This window comes from Sinohyriopsis cumingii, chromosome 1, assembly GCF_028554795.1.
Source record: "Sinohyriopsis cumingii isolate HCF-2022 chromosome 1, ASM2855479v2, whole genome shotgun sequence".
In the NCBI taxonomy this organism is placed as follows: Eukaryota; Metazoa; Mollusca; class Bivalvia; order Unionida; family Unionidae; genus Sinohyriopsis; species Sinohyriopsis cumingii.
In genome coordinates, this window is record NC_142961.1 from 56,552,332 (window position 1) to 56,578,124 (window position 25,793).

General features: G+C 36.9%; 1 protein-coding gene across 1 annotated transcript in view; it reads right to left on the reverse strand.

The window, feature by feature from the left end:
- The window catches only part of LOC149806910 (uncharacterized), an 83,196-nt gene that overhangs the window by 4,637 nt on the left and 52,766 nt on the right, over positions 1-25,793 (reverse strand). Inside the window, exon 5 of the mRNA XM_089932146.1 lies at positions 10,336-10,500. Within this exon, the coding sequence (XP_089788272.1) occupies positions 10,336-10,500 (165 nt within the window). The remainder of the gene's footprint in view (positions 1-10,335; positions 10,501-25,793) is intronic.

The window sequence follows — 25,793 nt, forward strand, 5'->3', positions numbered from 1 at the left end:
TCAAGCAATTCACATGGGTGTTTCACACCTCAACTTTTGAATAAATCTAGATGACATTTCCCTGACTGAGGAGACCAAGAGAACTCATGGTTTAAATGCAGCTGACAATGATCAAGCACAGAAGTTGGACCTAAACAACATGAAGCTAGATAATGTTATGTTGACAGTTACGAATTTCTCAATTATTTAATTATTTGCAATGATACAACTACAGAGGAAATGTGGTGGGTTTTTTTTCCTTCAGATTTCAGATCAAAGGATAACTAAAATCTGTGAAGGAAGTCAGATGCTAACAATGACAAATTAATATCAGATGCAGAAGACAAAGCACAAAATGTGGACAAATTGAGCATGTAAAGAATGTTCACTGAACACTTGAGCTGAAATTGTGCCACCTTTAATGAGTTTTCAAGACAATGATGTCAATAAATGGCTCAGAAAGTTTGTAACTGAATTTTGTGAAGAAAGATGGTGATCCATTTTTTCTGTACAATCTGTGGGCTGTAGATTATTCAAGTGGATATGGTATTTATAACATGAATTTTCTTGACAAAATAAATTATCACCATGCTTATTTTAGACAGACACTTGATGCTCAAATCAAGCATTTATCTAATGTCTGGGGTATGGTACACATGTGTAATAGGCAGATGAAACATTTATCTAATGTCTGGGGTATGGTACACAAGTGTAATAGGCAGATGAAACATTTATCTAATGTCTGGGGTATGGTACACAAATGTAATAGGCAGATGAAGCATCTTCTGAGCAGAAATTATAGGTTACTGCATTTGGATGAGAAAATATGAACAAGTTTTTCTCAGTAATAGTGCATTACCTTGGGAGCACAGTATTAGTCTGAAAAAAACTGGTTCATATTTTCCCATGCAAATGCAGTAACCGTTTTATTATATACTTATTTTGTTTTTCTACCTATGGCTTAATAATAAAAAGTTTATATTACAAGAAACAAAGAAATTGAATTTATGCTGTATTTAAAAATAAATACACAATGCAGATTCATCAATACACTGTAACAATATTAATGTGCATATAGCACCACCCAGCAATCTTTGAACTTTGGCATGTGCTCAACATTAGTTTAAAAAAATTCTTGTTTTGGTGTACTTAAAATTGAAATTTAGAGTCACATTGTGAATGAATGCTTTTGACACTGTGGATCATGAAATCCATGTTAGCAAAGTGAAAATTTACCAGTGTGATGACAGCACAATTAACTGGTTTAATTCATACTTAAATGAGAGAACACAATATCTTTATATAAATGATGATCTATCTGAACATGGAACAATCAGGCAAGGAGTCCCACAAGGTTTAATTTTAGGTGCATTCCTATTTATTTTATATTTTTTTTTAATGACACATTCATTGGGGAGCTCAATTTCCTTTATGGATCCATAATTAAATCAGTAGATGACACATTATCTTTCATCTACTGATCTATATGCAATGGCACAGTGTTATCAGACATACATAACAAAAAGCATAAACAAGAAATTTCTATGCAGGCTGCCTTAAGAAATTGGACTACATGATCACAAGCAATGTCATGGTAGGTACTACTGGTAAAAATAAAACATTACTTACCTCAACACAGAAAAATGAACAAATCTAGATAGTGATGAATTATGTCTAAGATGGAAGGATACAAATTTGCAAATGGACTGTCATGATAGACTACTTTGTGCTTTGGTAGATACTAAGTTATTACAGACTGAAAAAATAAAATATGCCAGTAAGAGAATTAATTCAAGTTTATAGCTTCTCAGTTGGATAAGACATTTTCTCCCTAAGAGGAACAGGAAAGTATTTAATACAGCTGCATATAACCATATTTAGATTACTGTAATATTTGTATGGGGTAAGTCAAATGATAAAAACATAGCAAAGCTAGCATGTCTTTAAAATAACATTCAAGCTAATATCAGGCAAAAACAAAATAGAGAAAACTAAGCCAATAAATTAAAAATTATTTCCTATTAAAGACCAAATCCATTTGAGAAAAGCTAAATTAATGTACATGATATCCAGTGCTCCAGTCTATTTACAGTCACTATTCCAGTATACACAGTCTGGTAATACACCCCACCTGATATCCATGTCTACCAAAAAGTATATAATTCTCATACCAAAATAAGGAATTATTCAAAAGAAGTTTCCAATACTTCAGAACTTTGCTCAGGAATAGTATTCCAGTAGAGATTATAAATGTCCACTCTATCTTCTTTAAACCCAATATATCCAGTGGCTTCAAAGATGAAGTTTACATCAATATACCTTTTTATCAAGGTCTCAAACTAGATTAGATCTTCAGCTAATTGTGTTATCCTCTTTAAATAAAGTTATTATTATTATTATTATCAGCAGTAGTAAACAACGACCCTAGAGAAAGTACATTCACCTGTTAAAATGTAGATAAGGTACATCATGATCCCAGATCTTGAATCAATAAGAAACTTTGGAACTTCCAGGGAGTTTGAAGAGTATGATTCAAATCCTTGTTTCACTGTGGGTATCTCCAAATCAATAGGCAAAGTGTAAATTGTTCATAAGCATTTAAAAAGCTACTTCTCAGTTCAAACATGAATTTAGCTCCTTTATCACTAGTTAGCTAAAACCCTGATAGATGCTGTACTCCGCTTCTGTCTCTATCTTTTGGGAGAATGTCTCAAATAAGTTGGAGAAAATTAATTTTGAAGTTTATTAAGAGAATGGACATAACTATTCCATCTCTTCATGGGGCAAAACATTTTATTAACTTAAACTAGGATTTCTCTCTCCCATGCTATACAAATGAAATGCATTTTTTTCCAAAATGGTGGGCCTGGAAAAGTACCTAAATAAACTTATGGAACTATATTCAGTTGAAAAAATATTCCTATAAAAAATTTCAAATATATGTTTTGTATAACAAATTTTCAGTCAAGTGTTCTAAACAATATTATTTCTAACAGTATTGTTATTTAAAAGTAATAATTAAACATTCTTGACTGTCTTTAACAAGAATAGAAGCTTTCCATAAGTTATATTCATCATTTAATTTAGCAGTTTTTGAAGTGAAAAGATACCACAAATACTACATGAAAAGAAAACAACAGAGCAATAACAGAAAGAAAAAAAAAACAACGTAATTCAAAGAAAGTGATTTCTGGTATTTCTGTACTGTGAAAACTGTCCGAAAGCATTGGAAACAGATTATTGTGGTTTCTGTTGTTAAGGAGACTGATAGAAAGTATGGGAAAATGAAACAATATCTTGCCATTTCTGATGTTTCAGCATTACAGAAACTGCTAGAAAACACTTGAAACCAGAATTAATTCTTCAGGTTTCCAGTATTTTCATAATATAGAAAGATACAAGAAATCATTGGAAACTGGAAGCAATTGTTGTGGTTTCTGGTGTTTCCATGTTGAAAACATGCCAAAATGTAACTGAAATTTAAATGGATTCTTGTAGTTTCTGATTTTTCCGTGTTATTAAAAATACATGTTATGGGAACTTCTAGAAAGCACCGGTAACTCAAATGGATTCTTCTAACTTCTGGTATTTCCCTGTTATAGAAACTGCTGGAAAACACTGAAAACTGAAAGGAATTCATGTGGTTTCTAGTGTTTTTGTTTAATATAAACTGCCAGAAAGCACTGGAAACTCAAATGGACTCTTATAGTGTCTGCTGTTTCCATTTTATGCAAACTGTTAGAAAACATTGGAAACTGGAATAGATTCTTGTGGTCTCTGGTGTTTCCATGCATCAAAAACTGCCAGAAAGCATTGGAAACTGCTAGAAAACACTGAAAACTGATTCTTCTGGTTTCTGGTGTTTCCATGCACCAAAGTTCCAGAAAGCATTGGAAGCTGGAAGGAAATTTATAAGTTTCTGTACCCCAAAAATGCCAGAAAGCTCAGAAAGCTATTGCAACTGGAGCAAATTCTTAAAGTTTCAAGCCCTTTCCATGTTATGAAAATTTGTAAAGTAGTAGAAACTGGAAAATAATTTTTGTTTTCAGCCCATAAACCAGAAGAATGATATTTGTTTCACATTAAAACTGTTAAAATGCTGACCTGATCTGACTTGTTGTTTTAATTCCCGCTACTGAAATGTGAATTTGAAATGTCACTAACAGAATACAAAATAACAATCAGGCTATAGTTAATATAAGTGAATCAAATGCAAGCCAAATTGAAAAGGATACATTAATTGAAAGATTAACTGATAAAATTATTGGGGTGGGTGGGGGTAACTAATTTTAATGATGTAATACTTACCTGTTGCTATTGCATAGCTTACTCTTTCCCAGATGGAAAATACCCTCGAACACATGATGAGAATTCATCCTCCCATAAGGTGACTCCAAGGAAGGCAATGCAGATCTGAAGGAAGACCCTTTCTCAGATGTGACAGGTTTATACTGTAGCTCTCCCCTTACCAATCCAGTCTTTAATACAGGACCCTTGGGCCTTAAATGGTGCTGTTCTACCCTCACTGGTGGTTGGAAGGGGCAAGTCACTCTCAGTCAACACTCAGGCTGTGGACTAACAGAAGGTGCTGCTCTTCCCTCATGGGAGGGTGTGACTATCTTTCTGCTCCATGGGATGGCAAAGTCTGATGACAATCCACTGATGCAACAGGACATATTGTACCTTGTAACAAGACTACCCACCCTGTGTTTAATAGTACTCTATGTAGAGATCGGTTGACTCTGAACTTTATTGACCAATGGGCCTCAATGACCCAGATGCTTGATCAATGTATGCAGTTTTTAAATACTGTGCATAAAAATTATCTTATTAGATTTAACCATGATCATGATCTAACCTTAAGATGCCAAAATCTACTGGTTTCTATATCACCCCATGTGCAAATACATCAATAAAGTTTAGTCTCTTTGTATCACCAATATCAATAGGCAACTTTCTTACCTTAAATGCAATTATTATTATTTTCTCCAAACTTTGGTCAAAGTACATAATCTAAAACTAAAGTTATTCAGCAAAAACTATTTTTCATATTTAAGTATCAGTGACCTTAACCTTTGAACTCCAAAATCAACTGGCTTCTTGCTCCCAATTTTGGTTCAAATACATAGATGGGTACCGAAACTCTTGACATTTGAGTTTTTTAACCCCAAATTCAATAGGCTTCTGCCTTACTTCATGGGCAAGCCATCCACAATGTTTAGTTCAGCCTGGGATGCTAAACAGGAGCTGTTGTAAAGAAACCAATTTTCTTCACTTAGTCCCAGTTACCTTGACCTTTAACCCCAAAATCAACACTTTTTCTTGAAACCATGTGCAAGTCATCCACAAAGTATGGTAATGGTCTGTGATGTAGAAATTCCATCATAGTGCATAAATAAATTTTCTTCTTTCAGTCAGTGACCATGACAATTTATATTTTTTTACCTTAAATTTAATATAATTTTCCTGACCCCAAATGCAAGCTATTTAAAAAAATTTCTAACAGCAGATAATGGAAAACTTATTGCCTGGAAACAAAACATTAAAAAACTGGATGGACAGTCATAGCATGCTAAATTCTGCCTTGTGGCATGAGTACAAAAGCCATATTCACCAAAAACAGCTGTTACAAATATTGCTAAAAATGCATGCACATGGTCAAAAAAATATTTGAAATTATCAGTGTCATTGCAATTTTTGTATATCTGATCTTTGATATCCTCCTAAAGAAACCAGAAGAGGGAGCAAAACTCAGATTTAAGTAAAGGATAACCCACTTTCTTTAAAAGTGTGGTCTTGTCCTTTAATTCATAAACAGTTTGCATTTAAAATGAACCATGTTTATTTGTTTTTTGAACTCAATTACAGCTCTAACCTATTATAATGCATAGTCGGGGCCCATAACTGCTGACCATGTTATGTAGCGAATTGCGGTATAGAAAAAATGATCAAAAATGTTGAGTGTACTTGTGTATTAGGGAAAGGGGACAAAATGCAAGCCAGATGTATAGTTTTACTGTTAGTTTATGTAAAATGTTTTTTTCCAATGCATGATATTTGCACATTTAATTATACTGATAATAATATTTTAAAAAGTAAATAAAAACATACCAAGCATTAGATTGCTTTCTTTCAAGTGATATTGTTGTACATATGATAGATCATAACATTAAAAACAATGGCATAGACACCTCATTATAATAAATATACTTGTCAGTTGTAATTCCTATCTACACCTGCATCAAGTTTAAAGTGAATAAAAATGATGCCATCACTTGCAAACAAATTATTAAATTTTGGCTGCTTTTCAGGCCAATGCAGCCTGATGTTAAAAGCTTCACTTTTTTAAATCAGGAGCTCACAATCACATACTTATCACTTCCACACCCATTTTGTAATTAAATAAATGAACAAGTGCACTGCATAATGTAATTTTTTTAAAATCAATAACATTTCTTGTTTTCAGTTCAAATTATCAGTTACATATGATGAATGACTGAGTGACAATACAAAATGTGCACCATGCTTTTAGCAATTCCAGAACATGCAATAATGAATGACAAACTTATATGAATGTAATCCATCTAAAATGCAATGTCCAAAACAAACAAGTATGTTAAAAAAAAAGTACTAACCCAAACTGAATAAACACTATTAACTCACACAATGTGCATTTCCTACATGAAAAATGTTGTGAATTTAGGTTGTTTGAGACTGGATCATTTGTGTGTTTTTTCTTCTTGCTTTTTCTTTTAAAAAAATAAAAATAATAATAATGACCTTATTTAAAGAGGGTAACACAATTAGCTAAAAACTAATCTACCTTGAGGCCCTCATACAAAGGAATTCATTTATTTAAGTTGCATCTCTGAAGCCACTGGATATATTGGGTTTGGAGGAAGGAAATAGAGTGGGCATTTCTAATCACAATTGGAATACTATTCCAGAGCAGAGTTCCAGAGTATTGGAAACTTTTTTTAAATAACTCCTTATTTGGTTTGGGAATTTTATACTGTTTGGTAGACATGGATCGCAGGTGGGGAGTATTACCAGGTAGCCTATACTGGAATAATGATTGTAAATATTCAGGAGCACTATTATGAGATATCCTGCATATTAATTTGGCTTTTCTCAAACAGATTCGGTCTTTAATAGGTAATATTTTTAACCTACCAGCTAAACTTTCCTTGCTTTCTTTCTGCATTGATATTAGCCCAAATGCTCTTTTTTGAAGATGTGTCAGCTTTGCTATGTTTTTATCATTTGAATTACCCCATATTGTACTACAGTAGTCCAAATAGGGTTGTATGTAACTGTTATAAAATAGTTTTCTGTGCCTTTCAGGGAGAAAATGTCTTATCCTACTGAGAAGCCATAAACTTGAATTGACTTTTTTACTGATATGTTTGATATGTTCAGTCCATGATAGGTTATTATCTACCAGAACACCAAGTAGTCTATCATGACTGACCATTTGCAGATTTGTATCCTTCCATGTCATAGTTCATCACTATCAAGATTTGTCCTTCTTTGCCGTGTTGAGATAAGTAATATTTCAGTTTTACCAGTATTTACCACCATGCCATTACATGTGCACCAGTTTTCCAGTTTGTTTAGTGCATTCTGTAAAGAAATTTCGAGCTAATGCTTTGTGTTTTGGATGTCTGACAATGTTGTGTCATCTGCATAGAGATCTGTAGATGATATTGAGTCTCTTAGTAAAAGTGGAAGGTCATTAATAAATAAAATGAATAGTAATGGACCTAGAATTGAGCCTTGTGGTACTCCATATCTAATTGTTACAGGTTCAGACAGAACATTATTTATGTAAACATGCTGTGTTCTCTCATTTAAGTACGAAGTAAACCATCTAACTGTTCTTTCATCACACCGGTAGATTTTCAGTTTCTTCAAAAGGATTTCATGATCCACCATGTCAAAAGCTTTCCTGAAATCTACAAATACAGTTCCTATTATTCTACCCTGGTCAAGTGCTTGAAGCCATTTATCAGTTAGGGAGATCAAGGCAGTCTCACAGGAATGGTTCTGTCTAAAGCCTGATTGATTAGGGTGTAACAGCAAGTGTTTGGTTAAATATGACATGAATGAGTCATGGACATGTTTTTCAATTAATTTTGACAAGTTTGGTAATATTGAGATTGGTCGGTAGTTATCAGCATCATCCTTAGAACCAGATTTGTGAATAGGAGTTACTTTTGCAGTTTTCCATATTTTGGGGACAGATGAGGTTGCAATACTTAAATTAATTATGAATGTTATGCTTAGTCTACAATAGCAAAGGCAGAAGATGTAATGAGTCGTGGACCAATCTGATCAAGTCCTGTAGCTTTCTTGGTATCTAGTTCACTGAGACAATTTTTAACAAAGTTTTTTGACACTGGTGGGATAGAGAAACATACCTCCTTAGAGATTTTGCTGCTGCAGAACTTTTTCAGTTCATTAAAGTTGTTTTCTATCACTGGCTCATTTAACTTTGTGGTAATGTTGATGAAAAAATCATTGAAAACATTTGCAATGTCAGTTTCATCAGTGACTATGGTGTCATTTACCAGAAGTGAGTGAATTTTATTTGTCTGTTTTTTGTGCGTTCCTCCAGTGAGTTCATTGAAGACTTTCCAAATGGAGTTTGTGTTGCTCTCTTTGTTTTCAAGCAATGATTGATAATAAGTTGTTTTAGCTGTTTTAATCATACTTGTTATTTTATTTCTCCATACTTTATATTGTGCATTGTTTTCCATAGCCTTGAATTTGTCTCGTGTTTTCATAGCATCTAGGATTTCAGTAGTAAGCCAATCAGGTTGAATTTCAGTCTTTACTCGATGTACTTTCAGTGGTGCATGCTTAGATACTACATCCATGAATAAGTCAGTCCACACCCTCATGGCTTCATCTATGTCATCCAAATTTTCTCACTTGCATAATTTTCAGAGGCAAAATGTTCTGGCTTTCTAGCCACACCAGTCCTTTGTCAAATGCAACTATGGCTTTGGAAGCAGCATGTCGTTAATAACAAATCCAATTTCCTGTTGACCAAGGCTGAGATCTAAATTTTCTCTTTTGTCGCCTAGGAACAACTGGATGATGTCAGTATCAGTCTTACATTCAACAGTGAAGCAGTCCTCAATAATTTTAATCCAGTGCTGAACATTGTCAAATGAGTCAGAATGTCCCTGTAACACGATTTTAAGCATCTTCAACATCCTCTACCGTGAATCCCTTAATAAGCTTTCCTTTTCCTGAACATCTCCATTGCATGATTAAATGTCTTAATTCACTCGTGAATAATGACAAGACTAAACTCATTTAAATCTAATTTCAGTGGAAAGTGACACTTAATTGTTTCAACACTGACCTTATTGGTATTGTAGCTAAATAATGCAAATGAACATCTATCTCTTCTGGGATGAGCTGCAACAGATTACAGACAGCAGTGGCAAATTCAAAAGACATGCTGCTGCTAATCCTTTCTGTGATCTGTTGCCATCCAGTTGTGTGTGTGTGTCTTACATTTTTAATGCAGCTTTAAAAAAATTTCAGTCATATCACTATGACGTCTGCAGAGCAGCAGTGTATAGTGATGTTTAGCACCGAGACAAAATGCCGCAGGCATGTAGCATGATGTCCCTCCCAGTCACATTATCCTGACACCAGGCTGACCAGTCATAACACCAACCTCTTAATACTGAGCGCCAAGTTAGGCAGCTGTTAGTACCATTTTTTATACGTCTTTGGTATGACTAGGCTGGGGTTCAACCCTTGACCTCCCACATCTGAGGCAGACGCTCGAACTACTAGGCCACCAGAGTGGTTCCGTCAAGTTGTTAATAAACAATGGTTGACAATAAGCTGGTCTTCTACAAAATCAGTGAGCTATTTTCACAAGTCAAATCACTGATCTGCTGGAATAGCTTTAGTGCTAAAGTCAAATTAGACAGTCCAGGGTACTTTAGCCAAATACAGTAGTTGATATGGACCAATGAAAATTATGGCTTATTACAGACACAGTTAACTTCGAGTGTTCAACAGACTGTGAATACCATATCTCACGTTGTCTGAATACAACAATGGTTAATTAGACTTAAACTGTGACTATAAAAACATGTTCTGATAATGTCCAAATCAAGTACAGTAGTTTTTGAAGCAATGGTGAAAATTATTTTTTGATTCTTTTAAATTATAAATTTATAAATTTTGATTTTGGGGTCCACATCACCACTATGTTATATGTGGAATGGCATTGTAGCAAAGTGCGTTATAACAGGGGAGAGCTATAGCTGAGATCCAATACAAATTTGAAAAAGTTCAGTATTTGATATTTTTCACTATTAATCTTACCAGCATACATGAATCCAGCATTTACAAGTTCCTTTGGTAGTTTAGCAATTGTAGAGGGAACCCGAGAAAAGGTCTGAAGTCTTGCAGAATACCCTGCATACTGCCTGAACTTTACTGGCCCAGAGAGATTGTATACACATTCTTCTGAATCCGTTGCCATGGTTTCTGTAATTAAACATGTGTAATTCATCAGTGCTCCAGACAGATGTAAACATGGCATTTAGTGAAATTTAATTCTAGCACAATTAACTAATTCTGCATATATAATATATAGGCACTGATTGTGGGTAATCCTGTGGCCCAAGTAGACTTGCTTTGTTTTTATTTTTAGTTCTCTAAGCAAATACAGTAGAATTTCAACAGCTCAAATACCAAAGAAACCAAACAAATCAGTTTGAAAGATCTGTAATTTTAGTCATATGATGTTCAAGCCAATGAGATTCTTCTGTACTTCAATGTAAACTATCCAAAGATCTTTACATATGATAAAAAAATGTTGATTTACAGATTTCCATAAAAAAAACTTTAAGAATCATTGGGCCTAATTTACACAGCCTTGAGAAGTCAAAGCTCATTCCATCTCAGTATTTGATTTACTTGGTAATAAGCTCAGTCAAAAACATCATTTACTTTCAACAATTTTATACCATATGTCGATGATCGGATTAATGCAGTATCTTATTTTTATGTATGCTTATAGATATTTTTTAATTAATAAAAATATTGCCGTCAACCAGCATATAGATGGCATGAACTAAAATACTAAAATTGATCAAAATCTAATCAGACTTGCATTTAGACATGCATCAAGTGGGATGGCAGCAAGCTCTGTCAATCAAATGCTACAGTGTAATAAATATATGCAATAAGCTAACATAGTAACTTGATCATATTCAGATCAGAAATAAAGCTTCTTGAGTATTAACAAGCAATCATTAACAGATGGATGAATGACACATCATGGACTATGTACATGCATGACAGATGCAGATTAGCATCATTAGTTTCATTAACCCTCAGCCAGATAAAATGAAATTTAATAGCAGAAATACATAACATGCCACTATTGTGTAGCTACTCTTATTTACATGCTGAAAAAACGTTGTCCCTCTGATGTGAATACATCCTCTTTCAGAGTGGAGAACTGTCAAAAAAGACATGGTTCACTCATAAACACCAGACAAAGAATAATTATCATCATCATGGATTTCATTTTAATAAAATGAGTGTTAAATTCATGACCAGAGAAAAATTGCTTTCTAGTGCTCATCACATTGCAGTCTTCCTTCAGTAAATATTATATCCTGGCGTTCAAGTAACAGTTATCCTCTCCATATTTATTTTATATACTGGTAACTCCAGCTCAAATGTCAGAATTTGTTTCTTTATGGGACCTCTTTGATTACCACACTGTATTCCTCTCCTTATGGTTAGGGTACACTAGTATTCATTATCAACTACAACTGCCTGTGAATACAGCTTTTGTGTTTAGGAAATAACACAGACGAGGCCCTACTCTAACATGGTAGGATTAACATATTCTATTTTCTTAGGTAATTGTCTAAACACCAATTCAGTGTTTCTTCATCTCAGTATATTGATAACTGTTCTTGTCACTCATGATTGCATTGCTATTGTGTGTTTCTTTGCAATTACTCCTTAATAAGTTTTAACAACTGAACAGATTACTTTACTAAGAAAAGACAGGTGTGTGTGTGTGTGTGATTTAGATTTTTAACGTAGCTTTAACAATTTTTCATGCATATCACTACGATGTCTGCAGTGTGACAGTTTATAGTAATATCTAACACTGAGGCATCATGCCGCAGACATGTAGCATGATGTCCCACCCAATCACATTATCCTGACACCAGGCCGACCAGTCCTAACACTAACCTCTTAATGCTGAGTGCCAAGTGAGGCAGCTGTTAGTACCATTTTTGTAAGTCTTTGGTATGACCCGGCCGGGGATCGAACCCACGAACTACTGCATCCATGGTGGATGCTCTAACCACTAGACCACCTCAGCAGTCGAAAAGACAGGTAAGTTTCCCCAAGGGTCTTACTTAAGATAATCATCTCTTTAGGTCAGATTAGAGCACTCCATGGTCCCTGGACATTATGGGACCAGTCTCTCTTGAGACAGGTGAGGCCCCTCCAGAAGGAGGGACTGAGCAACTAAAAAAAAGATCATCTCCCCTGGAAAGGGAAGAGAAGCCAAACATTTCTCAGAGTAGTGTGTTGCTTTCTTGCATGCGATAAGGACCAATCCCCAATCCAGAATGCAATTTGTCCTTCAGATTGGTCAGTCCCCATCAACCTTCAGGATGCTTACTTACATATCTTGATATTTCCTCCACATTGTAAATACCTCCAGTTTCACTTGTACCAGGAAATCTTTTTGATTTCGGTACTGCAAAGTCTTCACCTGAGTTATGGGAATAGAAGCAGCATATTTCTGATTATTGCAAAGTCCAATTCTCCACTATTTCAACAACTAACCGATAACAATATTCAGGGACAGTCCCTCCATCAGGATCTGTTCCACTGCTTGTCTACAGTAATTTGGTTGGGCATTGTACACAACATTGAAAAGTTAGGGCTAATTCCATCTCAGGATTTTGTTTGCTTGGGGATAAATTTCTTCAATGAAAAGATAACATCCTGATACTTCTAGAAGTGCTACAAGAAAAACATCATCACTGGCTTGCTTTTAACTGTTCTTATTTGGAACACAATTGTAGATCTGGTTTCCTTAGGTCATGTCCCTATGTGTCCTCCCCAGATTCTCCTTTGCACAAGGTGAAAGCCAGAGATTCTCTACTAGCTCTGATTCCACTAGGACCAGATTTTCACAATCACTTGCACTTGTGAATGAACTGGAACAGATTTCTGACTTGGGTCCCCATGGATGCACCTGACCTCTACCCCTATTTCTTTGCCAATGTGTAAGATTCCAGTTGGGGCTCTCATTTAGAACTGGAGAGTTTAATTCTCCAGGGTCATTTGACTCTGAATGAATTTTCCCTCCACATCAACAATCTAGAAGTGAAAGCCATATTACTGGCTTTGCAAGGGTGCATCAACAGAGTAAGGTGTCAATGTGTCACTGTCTCCTCAGACAACATATCGGTTGTAGCATATCTCCAATATCAAGGAAGCACATCCCACTGTGGATTGTCACTACCATCGAAAGAGCATATCAGTCACTTACTGACAGGACCTTTCTTTTTATGAGACTAAAAAGCCAATTATGTTCTTGCCATCATAGCCTCAGGGGCATAATTTAATCATTCCTCCCTGGAGGATGTCATCAATGCAGCATTTTGGTGATCAGGTAAAACCTTCTCCTCCTTAATCTCCATTCATTAGCATGAAAGAGCACAGGCGTTTTTTCTGCTTGAACCCCCAATTACAACACAACATATTGCCCAGAGAGACACCAACATTCAGTAAAGTGGATCTTGTGGTAATATACAAACTGCTACAAATAATCTGATGGAAAATACAGGTCACAAAAGGTCAGTGCCATGATCCACACTCAGTTGTAACACTATATGCATTATGACAACATCAGTGTGAGAAACTGGTGTGCGGAGTGTTTTCTCTGTTTTAGTCAGTCGCAATCTAGCCATTAAAGTAGTTACGCCAGACCTTTGTTTTGTGTTTTTTAGCAAAACATAACATGGTGTCAGAAGTGAAACTTTTGGGATAACTTGGATTTATACCATTAAGAAGTATATGTGCATCTCCATAACAATAATGAAATTTGGATGCACAAGTTTACGTATTAAAGGTAAGTGGCCATACTCTAACATTTTTCTTTTTACATCAGATTTGCATTACATGATTAAAAGTAGTTATATTTGCATAAAAAGAATTTTAAAAATTATCAAGTGTAAAGAAGAAATAATAATTTAAATACTCAAAATAGAAGTATACAATGATGTTACTTCCCCTTAGCTACGATTTTCCATCTATTGAGGACGTCAACCGGAAATGATGTACATTTATCCCCACAAGATGAAGTACATGCTTCTTGTTGTCAAAAAATAAAAAAATATAAACTATGGATAGGGAACATTTAGATGAAACTATTGAAAACTAACTTACTGTTCAGCCTTAGATCAATGAACATACACAGCACACTAGATTGTGTCGCTTTCAAAAGTGTTCCATTGTTTCAATTTATTTTCAAAATTCCTGTTAATACAGGTAAGAAGGAATCAACGCTGGCTTCCCTATGTTAGCCGACTTTGAAAAAAAAAACAACAGAAATTGGCACACTTAAAAGAATCCAAAGGAACCAAAGTTGGCTTATTTATGTTGGCCAACTTCATTTTAAGAAAATCGGCACAATTAGAAGAATCCAAAGTCAGTTTCTGGGGTTGGCTTGCTTTGTAATAAAATAACCTTTTTATTTGATATTCTATCAGTAAGTTTAAGCAATGAGTTTATTGCTCACTGCCAGTTGTGTTTATTCATCACCTGGACTTCTATTTGTTTGCCATATCTAATCATAACTGATACAAAGAGGTATTGAGGTTTACTGGGTAAATAGTATACACAGCAATAACTTGCTTTAAAAAAATTTTGTAACCCATGCCAATGAAAAGAGTATCATTTGCACTCACACTGAATGTATTTTCAAATAATGATTTTTTTCTGCAAGAAACCGTTGTATAGTTAACATGGATACAATACAATCTTGGTCATTTTGCACCTTATGATGTATCATGCTCAAAAACGGCAGGTGCCTTCAAGCAATCATGATATTCCCATCTCTTTTGTGATTTTGTTATCTGACATAAGCAGTACACACTATAGTAAGGATGCATATGCCAACCAGCATCTGCTACATATATGGAGTTTGTGGATATATTTTTTTCTTTAAAAAATTTTGCATGATGAAAAAAGGAATAAATTATAACAATACAAGGTTAGTTTCTTTCATTTTATTTTCAACTAACTATCTGGTTTATCTATTTTATTGTACCTTGCAGTGGTGGTGGGGGGCACAAATTAAACACAAAAATATTTTCTTGGAACATATACCTTGATAAAAAAATGTTTCACCATAAGTTTTGGGACAGGAAAAATAATAATTATTTTATTGTGTCCAAATATATAGGATAAATAAGGTGTATGTATATATATATATATATATATATATATATATATATATATATATATATATATATATATATATATATATATATTACAAATGCGTTTTTTTATGGCTATAATAATATCACATGTTTCTACAGTATAAGTTGCCAGTGTCCTTTAAGTGTGACATAATCAAAAAATTGAATCAGCCACCTGAAATGGACTTTAATTCCCAGCACCTAGCAAAAACTTGGAGGAGGTGGAAGCAAACTATGCAATTTTTATTTAGATGTGGCTCTTGCAAAGAAAGAAGACAAAGAAGAATTCTGTTTTTCCTATACATTATTAGATGTTAGAGACATATACAACACATTTACATCTGAGGCCAAAGAAGCTGAAAAAGTTGATCCACTTGTCTAGAAGTTTGAGGACTACTGGAATGGCAAGCAGAACATTATGGCATAAAGGCACAGATTCAATACAACAAAATAATTAAACCATTGACAAATATGTAAATTGATTGCAAAGAACTGCAAATTTAAAAATTTACAGAATGAACTAATTCAATACAGAATTGTCTGTGGGAGTAATTCTAAAAAAGTAAAAGAAAGACATTTATGAGAAAACCAGCTGACACTACAAAAAGCATTGTCTATAAGTTGAGCAGAAAAAGTATTGAAAAAGCAGCTTAAAAATATGCAGAAGGAAGCAACTAGTTCATGATGTAACAATGAAGAAAAAGGAAAGGAAAATGTGCACAACCAAGAAAAGATAAGATAAGAAGATAAGAATTCTATATTTCAGACTATATAGTCCATACATTTAAATTAAAATATAGATACAAATTAAAAACATTGCAAACATAAAAGAACATATATATCATACATACAAGTATACAGATACATCTACACAATTAACTGCACCCTGCATTGTTAAGAATGAAATTAAGTGGCACATTTAAAGAGTAATTTGTTCCATTTGCTAATAATTTGAGAATTTAAATGAATGTCATAGTTCCAAAGAGATTTCAATATGCAGTTCTTCCTACTAGATATTCTTGTCATCATTGAGAATACATACTTTCTCATTACTTCATCAAAACTGAATACAATATAATTTACAAACATGTTGGAGGCACTGTTCCATCTAGGAAGACCTAATACAAAATGAAGACTATTATTATAACCAATAACTAGTTTTCTTTTCATACATTCAGTAAAGTTGGTCCACAGAGGAGCACAATACACAGTGCAACATTATAAGATTTGAATAATCTAATTTTGATAGTCAATGAACAATTCTTAAATTTATGTAGAAGCATGTCTGTTCTAGTACACAAAAATCAGTAATGTCTCATCGTATCTTCATTATCTGACAGAGTGGATTTCAAAATATGACCCAAATATGTATAACCATTGACATATGTAAGACCATTGCCATTAAGATATACAGTGGGAGGAGATGTTAATTTGAAAGAAGTTGGCTGAAAGACCATGCATACTGACCTTTTTGTATTATATATGATATTCTCAAATGCGTATTGTTCACATATCTTTAATAATTTCCTTAAACCTGTGATAGAAGGACTTATCAATGACATATCATTGACATATCATCAGCAAAACTAAAATTATTATGAAACAACACATTTGGTGGTAGATGTAACCCCACGCAACACTGACCCAGCTTACAATTGAACTTTATATATATATATATATATATATATATATATATATATATATATATATATATATATATATATATATATATATAGATATAGATATATATATTAAATAACAAAGGGGAATGAATACCCACCTGCTTCACCCCATTGGTTACATGGAAAGCACAGAATTTACACTGCCCCATCACACATAATAGAACTGTTTGCCATACCAGTTAACTAAAACATTAACTATGTAGACAGGTATTTTAATATCAATCAAATTTTTAAAGAGTGTCCACTGATTGATCCTATCAAATGCCTTACTAGCATCTAAAGAGCATGCAAACACTGGACTGCCATATTCTACACAATAGCTGACAGTTTCCTTAAAGGCATATAGGCATAAATCTGTTGAATGCTGCTTTTTAAAACCAAACTGATTATCGGAGATTGTGACTTCACATCTCTGTAGTAATGATGCATTCAAATATTTTTAAAATAATTTTTGTCACCAGGTTAGCAATTTTGCTTTTCAGTAGTGTTATAATTGTAACTCTTTTGAAATCATGTGGTACAAAGTTATGCACAAACATACAATTAAATAAAATCATCAATAGCACATATGTAACCTGTCAAGGAAAACAGATGAAATTAGACTCCAGATTATTCAACTGTGGTAAATGTGACAAATTACATGCAAAAGTTAAGTGTCCAGCCTACGGAAAAACTTGCTACAGGTGTATAAAACAGCATCATTTTCTAAACTGCTGCAAGACAAAAGGCATTCATGGTATGCAATAATAGTACTCAAGCAAAGAGGAAGAAAAATCTTTTGTAGGAACTGTGACAAAGGCAAACACTGAAATCAGTGAGGAAGAATACTGTGTCACTCCAACTCTTCATGGCACTGATGTGAAATTTAAAAGTGATACTGGTTTGCAAGTAAACATTATTACAAATCATATTTTCAAGACAATAAATATTGACAATGTTGACACAAAACTAACCAAGATCTGTCTCACAAACTACTCTGGTGACAAACTGTCATAGTCAAATGCAAATTAAATTGCATGAATCATGACCTTGACTTTTATATCACAAAAACAAACCAACTGCCTATTATTGGGTTCAAAGCATCTCAAGATTTGCACTTAATACAAGTAGTCTGCAATGTGCACAGGAATAAGGAAAGTCATATTGTGAAAGAATTTCCAAGTAGATTCAAACATCTAGGATGTCTAAAACAAAAATTTCTTCTCTGGCATCCGTCCGTCTACGGGAGACGATGGTGCAACTCCAGAGTAAGTTGTTGTTTCTCCTTCTTTCTAGCTCTCTTTTCAGCTTGCTCTATGTTCCTGTCTTCCTCAGCTTTTTGAATGCCCTGTCTGACAGCTAGGCACTAGGTGGAACAGTCGTTAGCACAGCTCTCCCAGTCATTGACAGTGATGTTGGCCGTCTTCATGTCCTTCTTGCAAACATCTTTGTAGCGCAGACATGGTCATCCAGTCAGTTGTGCGCCTTCTGCTAACTCCCCATATAACAGGTCCTTGGGAATGTGGCCTGGGTCCATTCTCTTGACATGGCCAAGCCAGCAAAGGCACCTCTCGCTGAGAAGGGAGAACATGCTGTTCATGTTAGTGCATTCCAGAACCTCTGTGTTGGGTACCTTGTCCTACCACTGGATGTGCAGAATGCGCTGCAGGCATCTCAGGTGGAAGCTGCTGAGTTTCCTCTTGTGTCTCACATAGATGGTTTCACTGCTGTAGAGGAGTGAGCTGAGCATATAGGCCTGGTAGACAAGCAGTTTGGTTTTCTCTGTGAGGTTGGGGTTGTTCCAGACCCTCTGGTTCAGTCCAAGCCATCACTGCTGCTGCCTTGGCAATAACTTCCAAGTTGTACCCATCGATAGTGATGGAGGGAGGGGAGTCTGCATCCTGCGCCATGACGTTTGTTTTCTTCAAACTGATGGTCAGTCCAAACTCCTTACAGGCGTGGGGGAGGCAGTATACCAGTTGCTGCAGTCCATCTTCCATGTGTGATGTCAAGGCTGCTTCATCAGTGAAGAGCAGTTCATGGACGAGGACCTCTGTGACTTTAGTCTTAGCATGGAGATTAGCGATGTTGAACAGCTTGCAGTCAGCCAGGTATGGATGTACACTCCCTCGCTGCTGTCCTTGAAGGCATACTGGAGAAGCATGGAGAAGAAGATGGCAAAGAGTGTCAGCGCAGAGACACGACCTTGTTTGACTCCGCTGATGACTGGGAAGGCCTCTGATCTTGCACCATTGAAGCATACTGTGCTGTGCATGTTCTCTGGAATGACTTGACAACAGCGAGCAGTCGTGGGGGGAAGCTGATGTTCTGCAGGAGTCTGAAGATTCCACTCCGACTGATCAGGTCAAACACCTTCATCAGGTCTATGAAGGCTCAGTAGAGGGGCATCTACTGCTCGCGACACTTCTGCAACTGGCGTAGTGAGAAGATCATGTCTACAGTTGACCTGCCAGCTCAAAAGCCACAATGGGACTTTAAGTGGACGCGGGAGGCTAGGATCTGCAAGCATGCCAAGGCAACACAGTTGAAAGCCTTTCTGATAATGCTTGGGAGGGAGATGCCCCGGTAGTTGCTGCAGTCGCTACTATCTCCTTGTACAAAGTGATGATGTTGGTGTCAAGCATGTCCTGGAGGATGTGTCAATGTTCCCAGTCCTGGAGGATGTGTCAATGTTCCCAGCAGAGGCAGAGGTGTATGTGTAGGGGCTGGAGCAGTGCTGATTTCCCGCTCTTGAGGACTTCAGGTGGAATGCCATCACTTCCCGGAGCCTTCCCACAGACAAGGCAATCAATGGCTTTTCCGAGCTCTTCCAGAGTGAGCGGTGTGTTTTGTTCCTCCATGACTGGCAGGTCTGGGATGGCATCCAGGGCAGTGTCAGTAACGATGTTTTGGGTTGCATACAGCTTAAGATAGTGCTCGACCCATCGCTGCAGTTCTTTCCACTGGTCTGTGATGACTTCACCTGTCTTGGACTTGAGGGGGGCATTCTTGGAGGTGAGGGAGCCTGTCGCCTTCTTGATACCCTCATACAATCCTCTTGCATCCCCGGTGTCGGCAGCTGTCTGCATACTGGTGCAAAGGTTCAGCAAGTAGGTGTTGGCACAGCGGCGGTCAGTCTGCTGGGCGTCGTTCCTGGCAGTCCTGAGGTCTTGTAGTGTAGTGGGGCTAGGTGCAGCCTTGTATGCCAGGAGGGCTTTCCTCTTTGCCTCAGTCATGGGCTTCATCTCCTCCCAGTTGGTCTCATAACAGTCTGTATTTTTGCATTCCTTCTTCCCATAAGCATGGAGGTAGGACCACTTGGAATCGATGGTGTCATCAGGTGTAGCTTTGGTGAGAGCTTCCTGCAGTTTGCTGATGAACTGCTTTGTTTTCTCTGGGCTGCTTGCACAACAGGTGCTGGTGCGTGGGCAACCCTTCTTCTTGGCATGGTGCAGCTTCTTGGGTATTATTCGTACCTTGCTGGCCATGAGGGAATGGTCCATGTTGCAGTTGGCACTGTGGTAGCTGCAGGTGAGGAGGACACTGGCCAGTTCCGCACGCCTGGTGATGATGAGGTCTAGCTGGTACCAGATTCATGAACGTGGGTGTCTCCATGACACCTGGTGGATCTCTTTGCATTTGAAGAAAGTGTTGGTCACACATATGCTGTGGGAGCAGCACAGCTGCAGCAGCTGCTGACCATTCTTGTTGATCTTGCCCTTTTCAAGAGAGCCGAGACAGGTGGACTGTGCCTCGTGGTCAGCTCCCACTCTAGCATTGAAGTCTCCTAGTAATTAGAGGCCTTCCATGTTGGGGATACTGGATATTGCCTTATCCAGAGCCTGAAAGAACGTCTTTCTCCTTGTGGGTGGAGCAGAGGGTTGGGGCATACACAATGAAGATGTTGACTGGGCCTGAGGATGCTGATAGCCGTAGGGCAATGATTCTCTCAGTACCTGATGATGGAAGTTCAATGAATGCGACTAGCATGTTCTTTACAGCAAAGCCTACACCATGTTGCCTAGGTTCATCCGAGGGCTTCCTTTGCCAAAAGAAGGTGTAGAAGGCTTCCATGATGGTCCTGCTGTCAGCCAGTCGGGTCTCCTGGAGGCAGGCAGTGTCGATGTTCAGTCGGGAGAGTTCTCCGTCAATAATGGCAGTCTTCCGTGCGTTGTCAATCTGCTGTAAGTCAGCGGTCAATCCAGGACACATGGTCCTGATGTTTCAGCTTGCAAAACAAAGAGCTGGAGTCTTCTTATTTCTTCTTTGAGTCTGTGGAGTTTGTAACCCACTTGTTGAGATGGTTCTCTAAGCTCCACGCACCCAGTGAAGCAGGCAGGCCATGGCAGGCAGCACCTTACTGACTGGAGGCTGCCCAGCTTGAGGCGGGCGGTAGCTGTCAAATGAATTGTGGTGATCTCTCCCACCATCAGAAGTAACCCCTGGCACCAAGCTCTATGCGAATTGGGCTTTGACTTAGAACCGGTAGACTGCTACTTCCCATGTTGTGCCTACGATGGAGTGTCCTCTCCAGTGGAGCTACGAAGCCTGGGCAAGGTGGTATGGAGAATCAGCTGTTGCCCATGCAGCAGATCCTCCCTCTCAATGCAGCTGGTGGGCCCAAAGGAATGATGAATGCTGATACAGCTTGGCACCAATGACAGTGCAGGAGTTGCCGGAATGACGTTAAACTCAATGTCAGACCACCTTTGGGACTCCATCTCCAGATTTTCTGTCAGGGTATACTACCTTAGCCCTTCCCATGAGTTGGTATAGCCACAAGGCAAGCAGAGGTTTGGAATGAGAGTTTTCCTTCTCCTAGATGAGCTACCATCCAAGGTTTATGAGTTCCATCTACCCGAAGCAACTGTTTTTAAGGCGCCAGTGGCCTGCCATCACCTCTTCTCCTGTTAGTGGAAACATAGTCTGCTGGACTTTGAAGCTAAGCCAGGTCAGGAGCTGAATTTTAGTTGACAGAGGCAATCAGAGATGCAAGCCGTATGGGGCATTTCTGGAGGAGTGGGGCGCTTGTCTTCCACTCAAAAAATATCATACAGCAATTGACAAAAGTGTGTAACCTGTCAGTGTTCCATAATAGAAGCTTTCTGCAGCTTTATGAGAACCACTTAAATCAATGTTGGAAAAAATGTTAATGAAAAATACTAAGAAAAGTAGATGAACCAACAGAATAGGTCAATTCATTAGTAATTGTTGAAAAACCCAAATCAGGACAACTATGAATTTGTCTATATCCAAGAAATTTAAATCAAGCAATCAAATGAGAGCATTATAAACTTCCTACAATAGAAGACATACCCATCTGGATGGCTGGAGCTAAGGTTTTCTCCAAACTAGATGCCAATCATGGTTACTGCCAAATACCCCTGGATGAGGACTGCTGGTTATTGACAACATTTAACACTGTGTTTGGTACAACCAGATAATGCCTTTTGATATTAAATCCACTCAAGAAGTGTTTCAAAAACACATAGCATAGCACCTTGGGTGAAGACTGATATAAATGACATAACTCTTGTGGGAACTTCAAAGACAGATCATGATGGAAAACTGAAGAAAAAAATGTAAAGAGATGCCAAGAATTAAACCTGATATAGAATTTGGGCCTAACCGTAAATTGCCTCAGACATTCACCTCGGCCGAATATCCCGTTTTTCGGTACTATTTGAAAGTATTTGCCTCGGCAAATAATACGCGCACAAATGGTTACAAGTAAACTAATTCAATAAATATCAAACATTTTAAAAAAAGTGTTTTAATACATAATAATTTAGTTAAAAATAAATTATAATTGCACAAACAGTTAACATTCCATTGGACTTCATGAATCATGATTGATGATAATTTATTTAACTCAATTTCCTTTAGTAATTTCACTAGCATTCCCCGGGTGGCGTAACTTTCTGCTTCCGTTAAATATTTGGGTGTAGAGACGCCATTCATAAAAAAATCTTAACAAAATTTAATTACGCATTCAAAATAAAATTAATAAATAATAAATATATATATATATTAAAATACTCATTGAAAAATGTCTACTCTGAAATTAAGTAGCAAGATTTGGAACTTTTTTACTATAAATGCTGTGGACGAATCGAAGGCAAATTGTTATGACTGCAATGAAAGGCTAACACAAGGGAGCAAAAATGCTCGTTCCTATGGATCTTCAGCTCTAATAAATCACCTTCAATCATTCCATCACTCTGAGTATGACGAATACACCAGATCCACAGAGAGCCACAAAAGAAAGAGAGATGATGAAGAAGATTTAAAAAGGAAACACTCAAAGCAAGGTAACCTCGATTACTTTATAGAGAAAATGACACCATTCGGACAAAATGATCCATGCATGCATGCAATAACTAAATCAATAGGAGAAATGATAGCAGTTGATATGCAACCGTTTTGTTTGGTTGAAGATATTGGCTTCACTCGACTCATGAAGGTGCTGGAACCACGATATAAGCTCCCTTCGGCCATGCACTTTTCTCGTACTATAATACCTGACATGTACTTGTCAGTGAAAGCCATCATTCAAGAAAGGGCTGACAAAGCACTGTATGTAAGCTTCACAAGCGATGCATGGACTAGTGATAATAATTTACATGCATTTTTAAGTCTAACTGCCCACTGGATAGACAGCAACTGGGAGAGACAATACGCATTTTTGCAGCTTCGTTTGTTAGAAGGGTCACATACAGGAGAAATGCTTGCTGCTGAACTTTTGTCCATTATGGAAGAGTGGAAAGTAGTGGGTGTCAGGAGGGGAATTTTGGTAGGAGACAGTGGCTCAGATATGGTAAAAGCAGCACGTGTGGCTAAGATATCTGACTTAGGATGTTACATTCATACTCTGCAATTAGTAGTTGGTGAAAGTCTCAACACGCAAAGGGCAGTTAAAGACGCAATCACAATTGCACGTGGAATTGTCGGTCATTTTAGACACTCTAGTAAAGCAACAGACCATTTGAAAAGAATTCAGGAATCATTAAATTCCGATAGGACCGACAACGTAATCTTGACGTTACAGATCAACTTCTTCCTGCTCATCGACTCATACAGGACGTATTGACCAGGTGGAATAGTACCTACTATATGCTAGAGAGGTTGCTGGAACAAAAACGAGTGATTGGTGTATACAGCCAGGAAGCAGACATCAAATCTTTAACCGCCAATCAGTGGAGCCTTGCGGAGAAGGTTTAAAACACTCAAACCATTTAAAGAGCAGACTAAGCAAGCCAGTTTGGCTTCCTCGCATGCCGGAATGATTATTCCGGGTGTTCGCCTACTGGAACAAAATCTACAAAGAACAAAAAATCCTGGCGATGACACTGGGATTCAAACTATGCATACGGAGATATACACTGATCTGCATGCTCGATTCCAGCACCTTATGACCAGTAAAACTTGTGTTGTTGCCACAGTGCTGGATGCAACTTACAAACTGAGATTTTTTGATGAGAAAGCAAAAGCCAGGCAGATTCTGCTCGAAGTAGCTCTGAAAGAGATTTGCACACGCCGATCTGCAACTGCAACAGTGACTTCAGCAACACAATGTATTTCCGAGGTAGTTGCTGCTGATTTGGATATGAAACATGGTACTTCTTCCATTCTCGATGATTATTGGGAAGATTTTGATGACCAGCAGGAAGAGCACACTGCAGGTTTTGATTCAACAACGGATGAATCTGTCTGCCTCAAGGAGCTGGATGCTTATTTGGCTGAACCAGTTCAGCCACGCGTTACTCCTCCGTTAGATTCCATAGAATACTGGAAGTTAAATCAATACAAATATCCTATTTTGGACGATTGTGCTAAGTCATTTCTTGCAACACCTGCTTCCAGTGTCGAAAGCGAACATTCATTCAGCAGTGCAAGTGACTTTTGCGAGGATAAACGTTCAAGCTTGGCGCCACACAAACTGGAACAGCTGTTGTTCTTGAAGAATAACTTAAGCGTGGTTAATTTCAATTACTAACAGTAACAAAACTGAGACGACTAAATTACCAATTTTTGGGGAAATTTATTGCATTTACTAAAATATTACATTATATTATGATTTTATTGTCATTTTTGATTAGCTATAAGACTTTAATTATTATGTTGCTTAGTATACTTACCGTCTTGGTAATAGTCGGTATTTCATTCGACAGTCTTTGCAAAAGTAGTACAGTGTATTTGTAGTATAAGTAATGCTGCTGTGTTAGTTATTGCACATTTACTGATTTTACTCCTAAATATTCTAGACTATAGAGTCTGAAACTATGTAGTACTTAGTATTAGTACTTCATTTTTAATTCTTTATTTCCGAATTTTGATTGCATGTATATAATTTTTTCATTACTTCATATAGTAATTCAAATAATTAAACATAATGTACTATTGTTGTGCAATGTGTTACTTACATTTATAATGAGTCATGTTGTTGATCAAACTTTACTGTAGGTCGGTCTTGATGGATTTCTAAAATTCTAAATGGATTTGCCTCATATGCAAGGCGACCCCCAGACTTTCCCCATGGTTTCAGGCTAAAAATTTTCGTCTTATAGGCGATATATATGGTACATGAAAAGTTTAAGCTTCGCATACGATAATGAAACAAATGGTACTCTCTGGAGTCACACCTACTACT